The sequence below is a fragment of the Hemicordylus capensis genome, chromosome 2 (genome assembly GCF_027244095.1).
Source record: "Hemicordylus capensis ecotype Gifberg chromosome 2, rHemCap1.1.pri, whole genome shotgun sequence".
Classification (NCBI taxonomy): Eukaryota; Metazoa; Chordata; class Lepidosauria; order Squamata; family Cordylidae; genus Hemicordylus; species Hemicordylus capensis.
In genome coordinates this window covers 332540285-332555293 of record NC_069658.1, presented here as the reverse complement: position 1 = coordinate 332555293, position 15009 = coordinate 332540285, and the positions used below count along the sequence as shown (strand labels likewise).

The following is a 15009-nucleotide window of genomic DNA, read 5'->3' as shown; positions in this document are numbered from 1 at the left end:
GGGAATTTCTTAAAGAGAGCATGATATTTTTCTCTCGTCTACTCTTTCTACCTTCCTCTGCTCGGTATTTAGAAACACAAAAGACAGCGGCTGACATACTGTGCAAAACTTTGTCTGCATTATAACAGAGTGTGCCATGCAATTGCACAAGAGCACTCTTGTGAAAATGTGTGAACATGCACATTTGCACAAAAACACTCTTGGATAATTTTGCACAGGGTTCGATAAAATGCAGGTAGAATTTTGCACAGTTTATGTGCTTTATGTTTTTAAACATTATTTTTACGAACCCTTAAAAATACAGAATTCAAATCCCTGCTCAGCCATGAAACTCACTGGGTGATCCTGGGCCAGTAACATCTATCTCAGTCTGACCTACTTTACAGCATTGTTGTGGAGATAAACATAACCATGTATACAGCTTTGGGCTTCTTGGAGGGAAAGCAGGATATAAATGTAAATAAATAAATAATGCAGGCAACCAAATTTGTGCTGAGACAGCTTCTGCCAGCAGGCAGGTGTCGCCCCTAGACTCATTTGACACCAATTCTAGTAGCAGCCACATAACTGTTCCCGTCTCCTCACTGCCACAAAGTGAGGAGGGAGATTGCCTCATTCACAACCACCCTGCCACTCAAACCCCAGAGCTCTGAATAGGTGAGACTGGCAAACCTCTGAAGGGGTTCATTCCCAGCTCAGCAGGTCCCAAAGACCTGAGGCGTTGTTCCATGAAATCCACCTATTATCCTCTTAGTGCTTCTGGGTGCTCACCAATGCGCATTCTTTTGTATTCCCTCTATACCCACAATGCCCTGCTGCCATGACTACGGACCTACACTATTTTTATACACTGTCCCCTAAGCATTACAAAACCTTGGCTGGCTGGTCTTGCATTGCAACCTAGATGGTAGCCCCATGAGCCAGGCCCACAGATTTTGGGCTCTGGTACCATCCCAGGAGACAAATGTTCATGATGAATTTTGGCAACATCTACCCCCCTAGAAATGGAAAATAGGTGATAGCATTGTTGCACTTACAGCTTTCTCTGTGTTACCACCCCTTCTTTATCCCTACCCTCGTAAACTGCAGTCAGTTTTTGCACAGAAGAAAAGATTAAGGTTAGGGTTAGAGTAACAATGAACAGTTTGTTGTACTCTCTCCATGGAGTAATCTTTGGAGGACATTCCTTCCAATTTTCATTTTCATTTCTAAGAACATAAGAGCCATCCTGCTGGATTAGGCCCAAGGCCCATCTGGTCCAGCATCCTGTTCCACACAGTGGCCCACCTACCAGATGCCTTTGGAAAGCCCACAGGCAAGAGCTGAGAGCATGCCCTCTTTCCTGCTATTATTCCCTTGAGACTGGTGTTTAGAGGTATCTTGCTGCTGAGGCTGGAGGTGGCCTATAGCCCTCAGACTAGTAGCTGACAACATTGATAAACCTTTATGAAAGTATTTGTGATTTTAAAACTTTTTAAAGCTTTTTAAATGTCACTGCAAATTTGATCGCCGCAGGCCCAATAGTCAGGTTAAAAAAACTCATAACTCTATTGCACCTATTTCCATCTCCATCACCTATTTTCCACCTCTAGGCATATAGATCTTGGAAAAGATGACACTGGCCACCCCAGCTGGCTCATGCACTATGGGTGATGAGCACATTAACTGAACTGCTTGGGGAGACGCATGTGGTTTGAAAGCCACTACCACACCCATCCTGGATTAGAAGCCAACATGAGGCAGTGCACAGCTGCCAGCATCCTGCCTCATCATCCCTCTGAGGCGGATGCCCTGCCACCACCTCCAAGCATCAACATATGAAGCTGCCTTGTACTGAGTCAAACCATTGGTCCGTGTAGGTCAGGACTGTATGCTCTAACTGGAAGTGGCTGTCTGGGGTATCAGACAAGGGATTTTCTCAGCCTTATCTGGAGGTGCCAGGAAATGAACCCAGAGGTGGACTTAGCCATGGACCTTGGGGATTTGGTCTGTGGGAAAGCGCCCCTGGCAGGTGGGGAAGGAAAGCACTGGCCAGGCCAGCTGGTGAGGGAAAATGCCGCCGGTGGGCAGGGAGGGAAAGCGCTGGCCAGGCTGGCCGGCGAAGAAAAGCGGACTGGGAGGGGGAGAACAGACTGGGGCTGAGGGCAAGGGATGAAGATGGGGAGGAGAGACAGGGAGAGCTAGGGATGCAGATGCTCTGTTCTGGAGTAGGACGTTATTACAGAAGATAATACTTGCCAGCACCTCACATCAACTGAAATATTTTATTAATTCTCTAAAAAGGTAATTAGATTGTACTCCGATTCAAATGGAATGACACCAAAGTAAATGGTAACTGCCCCCTTTTCCAAAAAGAAGCATTAAAGTGTCCCTTATTTATGTTTTCTTTTGTTCTTACAGTCAATCCATTTTGGAACACCCCGCCACAAAAATCAATAGGTGCCCAATGACTTCAGTTTTTTCATGTATGTCCTTGAACTACAGTTCATGCTGGGAACTAAGGAGAGCTGGTCTTGTGGGAGCGAGCATAAATGGTCCCCTTTGCTAAGCAGGGTCTGCTCTGTTTGCATTTGAATAGGTGACTATACTGTATATGATTGCTGTGTAAGATCTCTCTCTTAGGGGATGGGGCCATAGTTCAGTGGAAGAGCACCTGAAGTCTCAGGTTCATTTCCTGGCATCTCCAGGTAGGGCTGGGAGAGACTCCTGCCTGAATCCTTGGAGAGCCACTGCCAGTCAGTGTAGACAATACTGAGCTAGATGGATCAGTGGTCTGACTCAGTATAAGGCAGCTTCGTATGTCCCTAAGAAAAGTGTTGAGACTTTGGAACTTTTTCCCATTGCCTTCACCAGATGCATCAAAGTTTTCTATTCCCACCTCATCCTTTAAAATTTAACCTCATATTACATGTATAGCCTAACACAGTGATTAGCAACTGGATTGGCTGGCAGGACCATTGGAAACAGATGTCCCTGACAAGCATGTACTAGTATTTTGTCCACCTTTTCTAGCCTCTGCCACTTCTGCTGCCTCCTTAGCAGAATGGGGAATAACAGCAGGAACATGGCAGCACCTTTCTTGGCCTGCATTTAAGCCTGACTGCTGACTGCAAGCTGACCACTGGCTGCCGACTGCAGCTGCTGACTGCCAGCTCCTAACCACAGATTAAAAACCTTTAAAAGCATCTTTGTTTTTATAAACTAGCAAAACTGTGAAAGAGTTTACATTGTCCTAGCCAGCTAAAACGATGTGAAACTTCAGCATTTTGAAGTTGTTGTTTTTAAACCCTGAAGGCAGTTTAGAAGAATCCATAAACAATCAAGGGAGGGAATCAATGTTCTCTCTCATTTTTTTCATCTGTGAATGGAATGAGTTTTGTCCTGGGTGGCAGTATCAAGGTAGTGTGCGTGCACATGCATTCAGAGTGGGGCCTTCCTGATCCAACCTGAGTGGGATCTAAAATTAACTAAGCGGACATCAGAAAAACTTGTAAGCACACGCACATGCCCAGGGAGTGCCCAGGGGAATGGCTACAATTGAACCATTATTGACTCTCTGATTGAAAGATCATGCCTCTCTAAAAAAGGTCAGGGAAGCATCTTCACTTTTTGTCTCAGGGCCCACTCCAAACTTGCTACATCCCTGGGAAGGGCATTTCTTGATGAGAATCTTTGAGCAGCTTCACACATTACAAAATATACCCAGAGGTAAGTAGGAAAGTGCAGCTATGTCCTAAAGTGATGTGCCTGGTTAATCCTGTACACTGAGCATGTGTATGCATGGAACCATCCAAATATTCCACTTGTAGGGCTGCATCTCACAGCAGAGAAACATAGGAAGCTGCCTTCTACTGAGTCAGATCATTGGTGCAGCCACCAGCACAATACACTGAGTTTTTATCTCAGATGAAGGAAGTGCCTTTTCATCTCAGATCCTTTTTTAATGTGATTATAAAGGGACTGGCCCTTGCTATGACAGGGACTGCATCTGTGTTAGAGTGGAACTACAGGGCAGCAGCCAAGCCATGATAAAAGGTCAGAACTGTGCACTTTTTGATCAAAGAATGGTACATACAAACCACTTCAAGGACACTTTGAAGCTCAAATTAAGATAAGGAGGCATTCCTCAGTTAAATGTCCAGTTCCAAGATGAATGTGTAAGTTGGGAAATCCAGTTGTAAATGGGTTCTTTATCACTTTAGGGACAAGAAATCCAAGGCAATCAAATGCAGCTGCTGGCCCTATTACTCTGTTTTGTGTTTGGGGGCCAAAGAAAACTGTATGACTTAATTCACATCAGACTAAAGGATGATGGAGAGTTCAAGAGTGACCTTGATTAGAATTAATGTATATAAAAAGTTAAATAATATGGGGCAGGATGCAAAGGGCTACTTTGGCCACCTGCGAATGCCACACCATCACCACCCCACTCTCCCGTCCACATTCAGACAAAATGCAGAGAGCTACCTCTCTGCATTCTCATTGACTGCAGAGAGGAGAGGGAACTGACTGTGTGGGCTTCCTTCTTTCATGAAGGACAGCCCATACAGCCAATATGATCCAGAGGGAGGGAGGAGCTTCCACCCTGAACTCCCGTTTCAGAGGTTTGAAACTGCTGTGCCAGCATTTGGATGTAACGCTGGCACCGCATATCTGCAGTTGGAGGCAGTGAAACCTACTGATAACTATAGGTTCATTCCACAGTTTGGGGAGGGAAATTGTGGGTCCATTTTTTGTCAGTACTGTGGTTCTCTGCATTTGGACATACAGCTTCAGAAAATGTGAAGCAACCTCCAGTTTTATGTTACGTCTGAATTGGGCCCAAATATGTGCCCCGGAGCTTGAGCATTCCCAGCAGAATCTTTGGATTATTATATTATATTATATTATATTATATTATATTATATTATATTATATTTTTATTTTTATTTTTATTTTTATTTTTATTTATTTTATTTGAAACAGCAGGCCACCATGCCATATCATGCAGTGTTTTGGACTGAGTGCTTGGAGAGCTGCTGTGCAAGATATAGAAACCAAAAATGGCCCTGCATGTTGAATTATTCAGCAGTTCTTTGGGTACTGGCCATCAAAACAACAAAAATGCCCAAAGATAATAAGAACCTGGTAGATAACTGTTTGATAAGAGCATGGATGTTAATTGCTAAAACTGATTTTATCAATTGACAGGCACCGGAGTGGAGACCTTCTCAGGGCCTTCTCGATGGTGGCACTGATGCTAAGGAACTCTGGCTGACATACCAGACTAAATTACTTACTTTAAATTACCACATTAAATTACTTACATTACTGATGCACCAGGGTAAAGAACCAAGTAATGTTGTACACACGCAAGTTGCACAAATGCAAAAATTGTGCAAATGCCATTACACAAGAGTAAGCCCATGGGAAATATTTTCAGGTGTTACAGAGGGCTTCCTGGGGAAAGGAATCTGCTTCCCCGCTACATGGCTACAATTGTTGGGAAGTTCTGTGAGGCTGCTCTCTTGCTGCGCCAGTGCTTCCTTGGGTCTGTATGTCAGCCATTGTATGTTTGTAATTCACTGTGACTTTTTTAGTTTAAAATGGCACAGTGGGGAAATGGCTTGACTACCAAGCCAGAGATTGCCGGTTTGAATCCCCGCTGGTATTGTTGAGCACCAAGCCTGATCTGTATACTAGATATGCTCAGGAGCTAGTATACAAAATTAGGCTTGTTTCATCAGTGTCACAAAGTGACCAGTTCTTTTATATGGTGACCATGTAGGATCTGGGTGCGCAAACAGAGAGAGAGAGAGAGAGACACTCAGAAAGTTCAATGGGCTTATAGAAAGTTGCTCATCAGGATCAAATCATCCAAATTAAAGACATGTTTCCAATTCAAGGTGTGGTGCAATGTGCCTAACTAACATATGTGTGTGCAATCAGTAATTACAGCTATCTAATAATCTAACACATACTAATAAAACATTTAGAGAGAAGCAGAGAAAGAAGGAAGGAGGGAGGGCTTAGGAGAGGGATGGCAGTGATTAGAAGAGAGGAGGGAAGAGGGATCCAAGGCTTGTGGAGGCAGCATATTACCAGGGTCAGAGGCTTTGAGAGCAGTGAGAATTCAGCTGAAGGAGAGATGCTGTAGCTGGGAACAGCAGCTTGGGAGCAATGATCACGTTTCTGGTGGTCAAGCAGGCAGTTTGCTCAGAGTGAGGCAGAGAGTAAGAGCACCATGGCTGGGGAAGTCTTGACTTCTCACTGCACAGCTGAACTCACAGACAGTTCCTGTCCATGGATAGAGTTCCTGCTTGTTGCCTCGCGGCTATAGCAGCAAACTCTCAGATGGCTCTTGAGCTAAGATCTGCTTGTTAGGCAAAGCTTGCTGACTCTGTCCAGTAAGCATCATTCTTTATAGTTGTATCTTCCTTTGATCTCCATAGAGTCCATTCAAAATATCCTCACCCTTCCTGGGTCCCAAAAAGGTGACAATTTGCTGTTATCTTCTGGATATTGTCTTTTAATTATTCAGGATATAAGTTCAGTCCACAGTGATCTGAATCCCATATTCTCTTAGCTGCTATTTAGGGGAGGGGACATTCTATTTTGCCCAAAGCAAATCTGCATCTCTGAGCTGCAAATGGGCATCTTCTCTTGTCCCCAGATTTCTGGCGCCTGGTCCCAGGAGGTGTTAAAAGGTGTTAATAAAATAAGAATTAAAATCTATAGGTGTCTTCTTTGTGTGCATTTACCTAAAGTGGAATTTCTATAGACAGCAATTGAGTATCCCCTTTGGGCATAGCAGAGCAATCATTGACAAAGATTAACATAGACCTTGCAGGAGGAAGTGAGAGCTCAGCTTCTCACTTCTTCCAGACATTATCTGATAGTGGGTTAGATTTTAGCTCAGGCCTGGCCTTTGTGTTTCTTTGAGTACCCATTTCACAATACAATGCTGGATTGCCTCTTCCTTCACAGACAAGTTAGCAGGGGTAGTCATGTACTGGTCAGTTCACCTTGAGTTCAGGCATTAATTGATCTCTTAATAAAATTGAATCAGACACAGGCCTGAATTCCATATAATTCTGAGTTGGTACCTCTGGGTCTAATGTTGGGGTAAGGGGGTCTCCAACAGTATGTTTCCCAGACTATGGGGAACATCTATATTGGGCAAAAGTGATATAGGAAGATACTGAAAGGCATCATCTCATACTGTGTGGGAGGAGGCAATGATAAACCCCTTCTGTATCCTACCAAAGACAACCACAGGGCTCTGTGGGTGCCAGGAGTCAACACCAACTCAACGGCACACTTTACTTTTATTAGTGAATATAATACATTAACAATAAATAAATAATACTTCCTAATATTCTCGGAAGTAATTTGCATGTAAATGTAGTTAGCTGGGAGAAAGCTCCATTGAAACTAATGGCTGACATCCAGACTGTGTTATTCAATACTTCTACTCAGGAGTTATTCTGTACAATAGGATTACTCAGAAATAATTTAGTCTGGAAGTCAGCCTGTGAGTCTAACTTCCAAGTATATGCAGAATGCCCCTATTTTAATTTGAACTTCATGGGGTACCCTTTGTATATACCAAGTGTTGCACTTCCATCACCTTTTTTTTTTTTTTTTTGCTTAAGTGTGTGTCCTGTAACTCATGAGAATCTGCTCTGTTTCTACCACTTGCATCTGCTCTTACAACAAAAGTACTTCATCAATGGAAAGTTGTCAAAACATTGTGTTTGGTCAGGTAAGAGTATATCACTTACATCATGCTGACATGAGTATCTATCACTGAGAGCAAAGTGCGACAGAGTGTTTACGAAACAATTGCTACTGTATTGTATTTTCAAGTGAAGAGAAGGCTGCTTAGAAAAATTATGAATACAAGAATGTGTAACTGTCAATACATGAAACTAGGCTAGGTGACAGAAATCCATGATCACATCTTCTTGGCACCTAGTAGCTCCAGGGATCCCAATCCAGATCAGGGCTATGATGTTGGAGGAGGGGGATTAATGAGAGAGAGAGAGAGAGAGAGAGAGAGAGAGAGAGAGAGAGAGAGAGAGAGAGAGAGAGAGAGAGAGACTTATTCATAAAAAGCTATGTGTACATCCTGGTTATGTCAAATTTCCTTCACGGGACAAATAGCAGTTCCAGCTGGGGTGATTTTCACTGGGTAATGATGTGGGGGCAAGGCTTAACTCCCTTTTTCCCAGTGTTGCAGTCCTAAACCAGATGTTTCCTTTCCTTTAGCTCCCATCTGACAAGATTTAAGGAAACCTTATCAGGGATCTTCAATATCTTATGTAGTTTGGCCTTAATGATGCTTTTGGACCAAAGCTTTTTTTGTGGGTATAGGCAGTGTTTTCTCTGATTTTTTTCATCTGTGTGCAGAATGAGTTCTGGGCGGCAGTATCAAGGCAGTGTGTGTGTGCGTGCTTCTGTATGCTTTTGAAATACATTGCAAGCTTTACAGTATGTATTGGATGCATACTTGAGTGAGAAGAATTGCACACTTGAGTGAAAAACTTTGACATAATTAAGAATAAAGCTTCATATGGAGAAACAAGTTAAGAAATTGGAGAATTTTGGGTAGATTGGATATGAATCTAGCAGATATGAAGATGGGGTTTCAATGTCATGAAAGCCTCTTCTTGGATGCTTGGACTAGGGGGAACATAATGTAATTTGGAGTCAGCCAGAGAGACCAAACCACACGTCTGCAAGACCAATCTATGCTATAAAAGAGTGAGGCTTTTAGATGTCCCAGGACATAGCACCTGGAAAATGTGCCTGCTGCTCAAGTCAAGAAAATGTTTTGTTTTTTAAATTTAATTTATTTATTCATTCATTCTATTTCTATACTGCCCTTCCAAAAATGGCTCAGGGCAGTTTACACAGAGAAATAATAAATAATAAATAAGATGGATCTCTGTCCCCAAAGGGCTCACAATCTGAAAAGAAACATAAGATATACACCAGCAACAGTCACTGGAGGTACTGTGCTAGGGGTTGATAGGGCCAATTTGCCAGTGTTCTAAAAATCTGAAGAAAATATAGGAGGAGGAACCCCTTCCAGAACAGTTACTGTTATCTCCAGGTAGGACTGGTAAATATTTTCCTGGAGAGCTGCAGTCAGAGCATGTAGACAATACTGAGCCACTAGCCCATTGGTAACTCCAGGTATAAGGCAACTTCATATGTTCATCTATGACAGTCACCCTGTTTTGGTAATGTCTGAGATAAGCCTCAGAGCAATGCTTAAGCCTGTGTTCTGCATCACAAAGCCCAGGGGCCAGTTTCAGCTCCCATCATCCCTAAGTGTGGCTCCCTGACTGATTGTTTATTGGTCCAGTGTGAAGCTTCAAGCAAAGCTTAATACAAGAGGACCTCGATATTTGTGGGGGTTCCATTCCGCAGTTGTACTGCAGATAAGGAAACCGTGAATATTGAGGCATTATGTCAATGGGGAATTGGGGGTTAGGTTCCCAGTTGCCAGGAAAATGAGGGAAAATGCTGATTTTCAGCCAAAGGTGGGGGGACATGGGGGGAGCTCCTTACCATGCTATCCTGCTCCCCCCACATCGTGCTGTGCCCCTGGAATGCCCCCATATTGTCCGAAAATTATCAGAAAATCACCAGTTTTCATTTTTGTTTTTAAAACAGGAGCGATTTTGTGGTTCCGAGAAACAAAATGGCAGCTGGAAATGACCTCTGAAGCTGGAAATGACCTTGCAGATATGCGAGGTTGACATGGTGTGTGTGTGTGTGTGTGTGTGTGTGTGTGTGTGTGTGTGTGTTTGCATATGCCAAGGTCGAGTGTCTTTTACCCGACCACGGATACACGAATCCATGGATAATGAATCCATGGATAACAAGGTCCTCCTGTACTCTCCACAGTCCCTATGACACCATGCAGAGGAGACTGTCCCCACAAGTAGGGATGTGCACAAATCAATTTTTTCAATTCGATTTTTACCCAGATCAAATCACCCCTGATTTGTTTTAGGTCCAAATCTGGCCAGCTAGCACAGGGGCGATTTATTTTGTCCACAAATCTCCTGAAACAGGTAGATTTGGGTACAAACCATTTAGTACCTGAATCAATTTGCACATCCCTACCCACCAGTGCTTTGCCCATTGCTGGTGGGGCTCCTTTAAGGAAAACTGTCCTTGTGCGCTGGAAGGCGTGCACAGAGTGCTGGGTAGTTCTTTCCTCCTAAAGAGCTCTAGGAGGAAATCACTGCCCAGCACTCTGTGCAAGCTTTCCAAGAGAGGGCTTCCTCTCTCTTATAGGGCCCTCCCAGCACTGAGAAAAGCAAAGTACTGTACAGAGGTCAGCACAGTGGGAAATTACTTTCACATTTACTTTTTTTGCCCAAAGTGGCCTCCACTTGAAAAATAATGAAGATCACTGGCTTAAGCAGTCACCCGAATAACCTCAAAAGTCCTAAATTATATCATCTGATCTGACTCTATTCTTCCTTCCAGATTCTGAGGAAGCCGTACCTATTTGTCCCTCTTCTACCCAAGTATTCTGATTTATCTTCACAACATGCGAGTAGAGGCATTGCCTAAAAATAATGGTATAGCTGGAACTCCTCCTATCCTTCTCCAGACTGACCTATGAAGCCATATCTGATTAGCACATCACATAAGTGGAGACATCCCAATTATTTGTCTGAAAGGAGGTGGAAAACCAAATGCATAAAGTAACCAAATGCATAAAGAAACATAACAAGATCCCTGCCATTTCAGACCAAAGACCCATCTAGTCCACCATGCTGTTTCCAACAGTGGCCGCCAACCAGATGCTACCAGGAAGCCTACATAGCAGGACATGAAGGCAACACCTCTCCTCTGTGGTATGACTCCAGCAGCTGATATTCAGACATAGGCTACCTCTGCACGTGGTGGTTAGCCATCATGGCTAACAGCTTTTGATAGAACTATCCTCCAGAAATTGGTCAAGCTTTATATTAAAAAAAATTGCCACTGAGCTCATTGCTACTGAGGTTCTGATCTTTCTGGAACAACCTAGATATCTGAGTAGAATGAATGAGATTGAATCTGAGGGTTTTAAAAACATATATATTCATATTCCTCTAGAACTATAACAAGAGATGGTATCTTATTCTTGACAACTTTTTAGAACAAATGTGTCTTCCTGATAGGGATGGAGAAGATCATTGTGAGACTGCTGCAAGAAGATATCTGGACAACTGACTCACAAACATCAGTACTTTTTTCCCTGAGTACTTGTAGGACAGCTGGTTAGGGGAGAAGTGATAGTTCTCTAGCCCTCTTCAGACATTATGTTGTAGCTGAGTATAGATGTTTGTACACAGGTACATGTTTTTGTGTGAATGACTGTACCTCAATTCATTTTAAAAGTGGATCTGGATACAGGCCCCTCAAATGCATAGTACAGATTGGAAGTGTACTGCTGTACCTATGTTCAACATAATATGTGAATAACTGTATCTGTGCACTGTACACTCGCTGTACAATTCTTGAATGTAATGTGTGAACAGGGCTTCTGTCACCCCACCATGAACCCCCCAGATAATACAGACAGTTCTCGCTCCCTTGCCCGTAATGTGTTGATTGGGATTGTGCTTATAACCCTCATCATTGTCACTGTCTGTGGCAATGTATTGGTATGCTTGGTCGTCCGTTTCAACCAGCGGCTCCGCAGTCTGACTAACTGTTTCATTGTTTCCTTGGCCTTCACGGACTTGCTGCTGGGCCTGCTGGTGCTCCCCTTTTCAGCCATCTATGAGATTTCCTCTCACAAGTGGTCTTTTGGACATACCTTCTGCAAGATCTACATCAGCCTGGATGTCATGCTGTGCACAGCCTCCATCCTCAACCTCTTCATGATTAGCCTTGACCGCTATTATGCTATCACAGCACCTCTACGCTACACCACTGTGGTCACTCCTCGACGGGTAGCTGTAACTATGTTCCTTGTCTGGGTGGTGTCACTTATGGTCTCCTTTGTACCTATCCATTTGGACTGGCACAAAACTAGTACAACCGGAAATTCCTCTGAAGGGAAGTGCAGATTGGAGGTCAATCTTGGATATGCACTGGTGGATGGCCTGCTTACTTTTTACCTCCCTTTGGTTGTCATGTGCATCACATACTACCAGATATTCAAGATAGCCAGGGAGCAAGCTAAAAGGATCAACAACTCCAGCAGTTGCAAAACCATCAGACATGCATTGCCGACTGTGAAAGAACACAAAGCCACTTTGACTGTTGCAGCTGTGATGGGAGCCTTCATTATTTGTTGGTTTCCTTATTTCACAGGGTTCCTATACCGAGGCTTTACAGGGGATAAAGAAGAACAGTGGCACGACATTATCCTCTGGCTTGGGTATGCCAACTCAGCCTTGAACCCTATCTTATATGCTGCACTTAACAGGGACTTCCGGATAGCTTATCAGCGGTTGCTGAGGTGTAGAAGGGTATGGTTAGATACCAGAGAGCCTCCACTAACACACAAGATGAGAGACATGTGCTGTAGACAGGTACTGACTACACAGGAAGATAAACCTCCACAGCTGCATATGAGGAATGGAAAGGAGAACCCTCTTATCCAAGATGGCACAGAAAGGTATGCGTTCTTTGTTTGTGCTGAATTACTGTTGGGATATTTCTGGCAGTAGAAAAAAGGACTGAAACAACCATTGTTGAGACTCAGGCTTCATGAAACTTTTAAAAAGTGGCACTTCATACACAGCTAAATTTAAGGGGCAAGCATCCAGTGGCAGACACTTGGAAAGCAGGAGAATAAGTCAGAATTTGCTTTCAGGCATCATGTTAGAAGAGAGGCAGAGTCAGCCTCAAACACTCTTACTCTCAAATAGCCCATTAGTCTAAACATGCAGTGGTCTCTTTGGACCCTCACACTTCATTCTTTCCAGCCCCAGTCCATCAACAACAAAGGTTTATCTTGGACCAACTTACAGTGATATGATTTCAGAAAGCACAGAGAGAGACTGTCAGTCTTGATCCTTTCACTCTGTACATAGTATTTCCAACAGGACAACAGTTACAAATCTGTGCAAACTTTTACACTAGTAAAGTGTAAGATACAAAAGATACAAAATACACTAGTAAATACGACTAACTATTACTGTTTCTATGTACAAAATACTCCTAGTAAATACTACTACTACTACTACTACATACAAAATATACTAGTAAGTACTTCTACAAAATGCACTAGTAAATATTAATATAAAATACACTAGAAAATATTAGTAGAGACATTAGTAAAGTGTAAGATTCAAAAGCAAACATGGGTTTTGTTGTTGTTTTGGTATGATTCCCCTTAATTAGAAAACATCTAGGATATAATGGAATGGATCGGTACTAAGTGAAACACTAGCCATGAGGATCTGAAAATGATTGATTTATTCAGTTTATTATGGTCAGAGACCAGAAAACAAACAGAAGCAAGGGGGGGGTGTGCGTGCGTGCGTGCGTGCACGCGCAGAGTTACTGAAAAACCAATCAGCTTATAGCTTACATCACATCCATTTACAATATTACAGATACACAATACTCAGAGACCAACACATCTCTGGGAATCAAATTACAGATTTAACCAGCTGGCTCCTAATGGAGCAGGCTCTGGAGCAAAATTTTGCAACATAAAGAGTAATGTCCATGTGGGAATCTGAAAGAAGAGAGGCATAAAGTTTATCTGACCTGCCTAGCAATTTCTTTAAAATTTGGATTATAAAAAGAAAATGAATATCTCTATACAACTGGTATTATAATATATTACATGGACCACAGTTCCAACCTCTCCCATCTGGCAGGGACAAATCCGATCTGCACAAGGAATTTGGAGGTATCTCCTCTCCAGTATAGCTGATGGTACTTCAATATTACAAGATTGTAAAGATATTTTGCTGGGGAGAAAGCTTTACTAAAGTTTCCAACCTCTAAACAATAGGAGGCCAGACTCCTGTCCCTCTGCAAATCCATATCCCAAATGTGTTGTTTTATGGCAGGCCTGTTCAACTTCGGCCGCAGAGCTGTTTTTGGACTCCCATAATCTCCAGCCATAGTGACCAAAAGCCAGGGATTATGGGATTTGTAGGCCAACATCTGCAGGAGGGACGAAGTTGAGCAGCCCTGTTTTATGGTTTCCTTTGCCTTAGAATAGCCCAGAGGCAGCATGGCTGGGGGAGAGAGTCTGCAAATCTGGAGTTTCTTTTCAAAAACTCTCATCCAACCTAAATGGAAGCTGTCAACCAGGTTAAAAGGGCCAGTTCCATAAGGCAAAACATAAGGCAAAACAATTAGAAATTGATCCTGTTTAACCAGTCTTGTGTCTCTAAAGAGATTGACCCTCACTCCATATGGAGAGCAGCAGTGGGGACACAGCAGGATCCTTTGAAGATAGCTTTCAAAAACTTTGATTGGATCACCTCCAGGAGGTGAAAATCTTTCTAAACACTGTACTGTGATCCATGCAATGGAATCTGAGGACTGCTGCTACACTTCTTTGGGCAGTTTCTGTGACATGGGCAATCTGGGCCCTCCAGGAGTCAGAAGTTTGGAAGACAACTCCCAGATATTTATACAGCCTAACCTGTTCTATGTCATGGCCATTTATCTGCCATATTTGTTTAGTTAGGCTCTTAGTAAAGATCATGACTTTTGTTTTAGAATAATTGATGGTCAACTTTCCTCTGAGCAATAGGTGGCAAAAGCCCAGAGGGTTCTCCTCAGACCTACTGCCAAAAAAGAGCGAATAGCAGTATTGTCTGCATATAACAGGACAGGAATTGGCCTGTTTGCCAGTCTTGGAAGGTGAAAGTTGGATCAGTAAGAACCTGGACCATTGAATTGATTGATTGATTGGTTGATTTGATTTCTATACCGCCCTTCCAAAAATGGCTCAGAGCAGTTTACACAGAGAAATAATAAATAAATAAGATGGATCCCTGTCCCCAAAGGGCTCACAATCTAAAAAGAAACATGAGATAG

The 15009-nt window shown here is 42.9% G+C and overlaps 1 protein-coding gene across 14 annotated transcripts in view; it reads left to right on the top strand.

Annotated features, from left to right (window-relative positions):
* Nucleotides 1-15009, top strand: part of HRH2 (histamine receptor H2) — a 187654-nt gene that overhangs the window by 24117 nt on the left and 148528 nt on the right. For 9 of the 14 annotated variants that reach the window (XM_053300031.1, XM_053300034.1, XM_053300027.1 and 6 more), the window contains one exon: nucleotides 10489-12619. The exons of 1 other annotated variant lie outside the window; for it this stretch is intronic. In XM_053300031.1, coding sequence (XP_053156006.1) covers nucleotides 11520-12619 — 1100 coding nt within the window. In that variant the 5' untranslated portion in view covers nucleotides 10489-11519. Of the gene's footprint in view, nucleotides 1-7634; nucleotides 7745-9663; nucleotides 9754-10488; nucleotides 12620-15009 lie in introns of all 14 variants that reach the window. 4 more of the 14 variants (XM_053300030.1, XM_053300023.1, XM_053300025.1 and 1 more) reach the window with 3 other exon arrangements.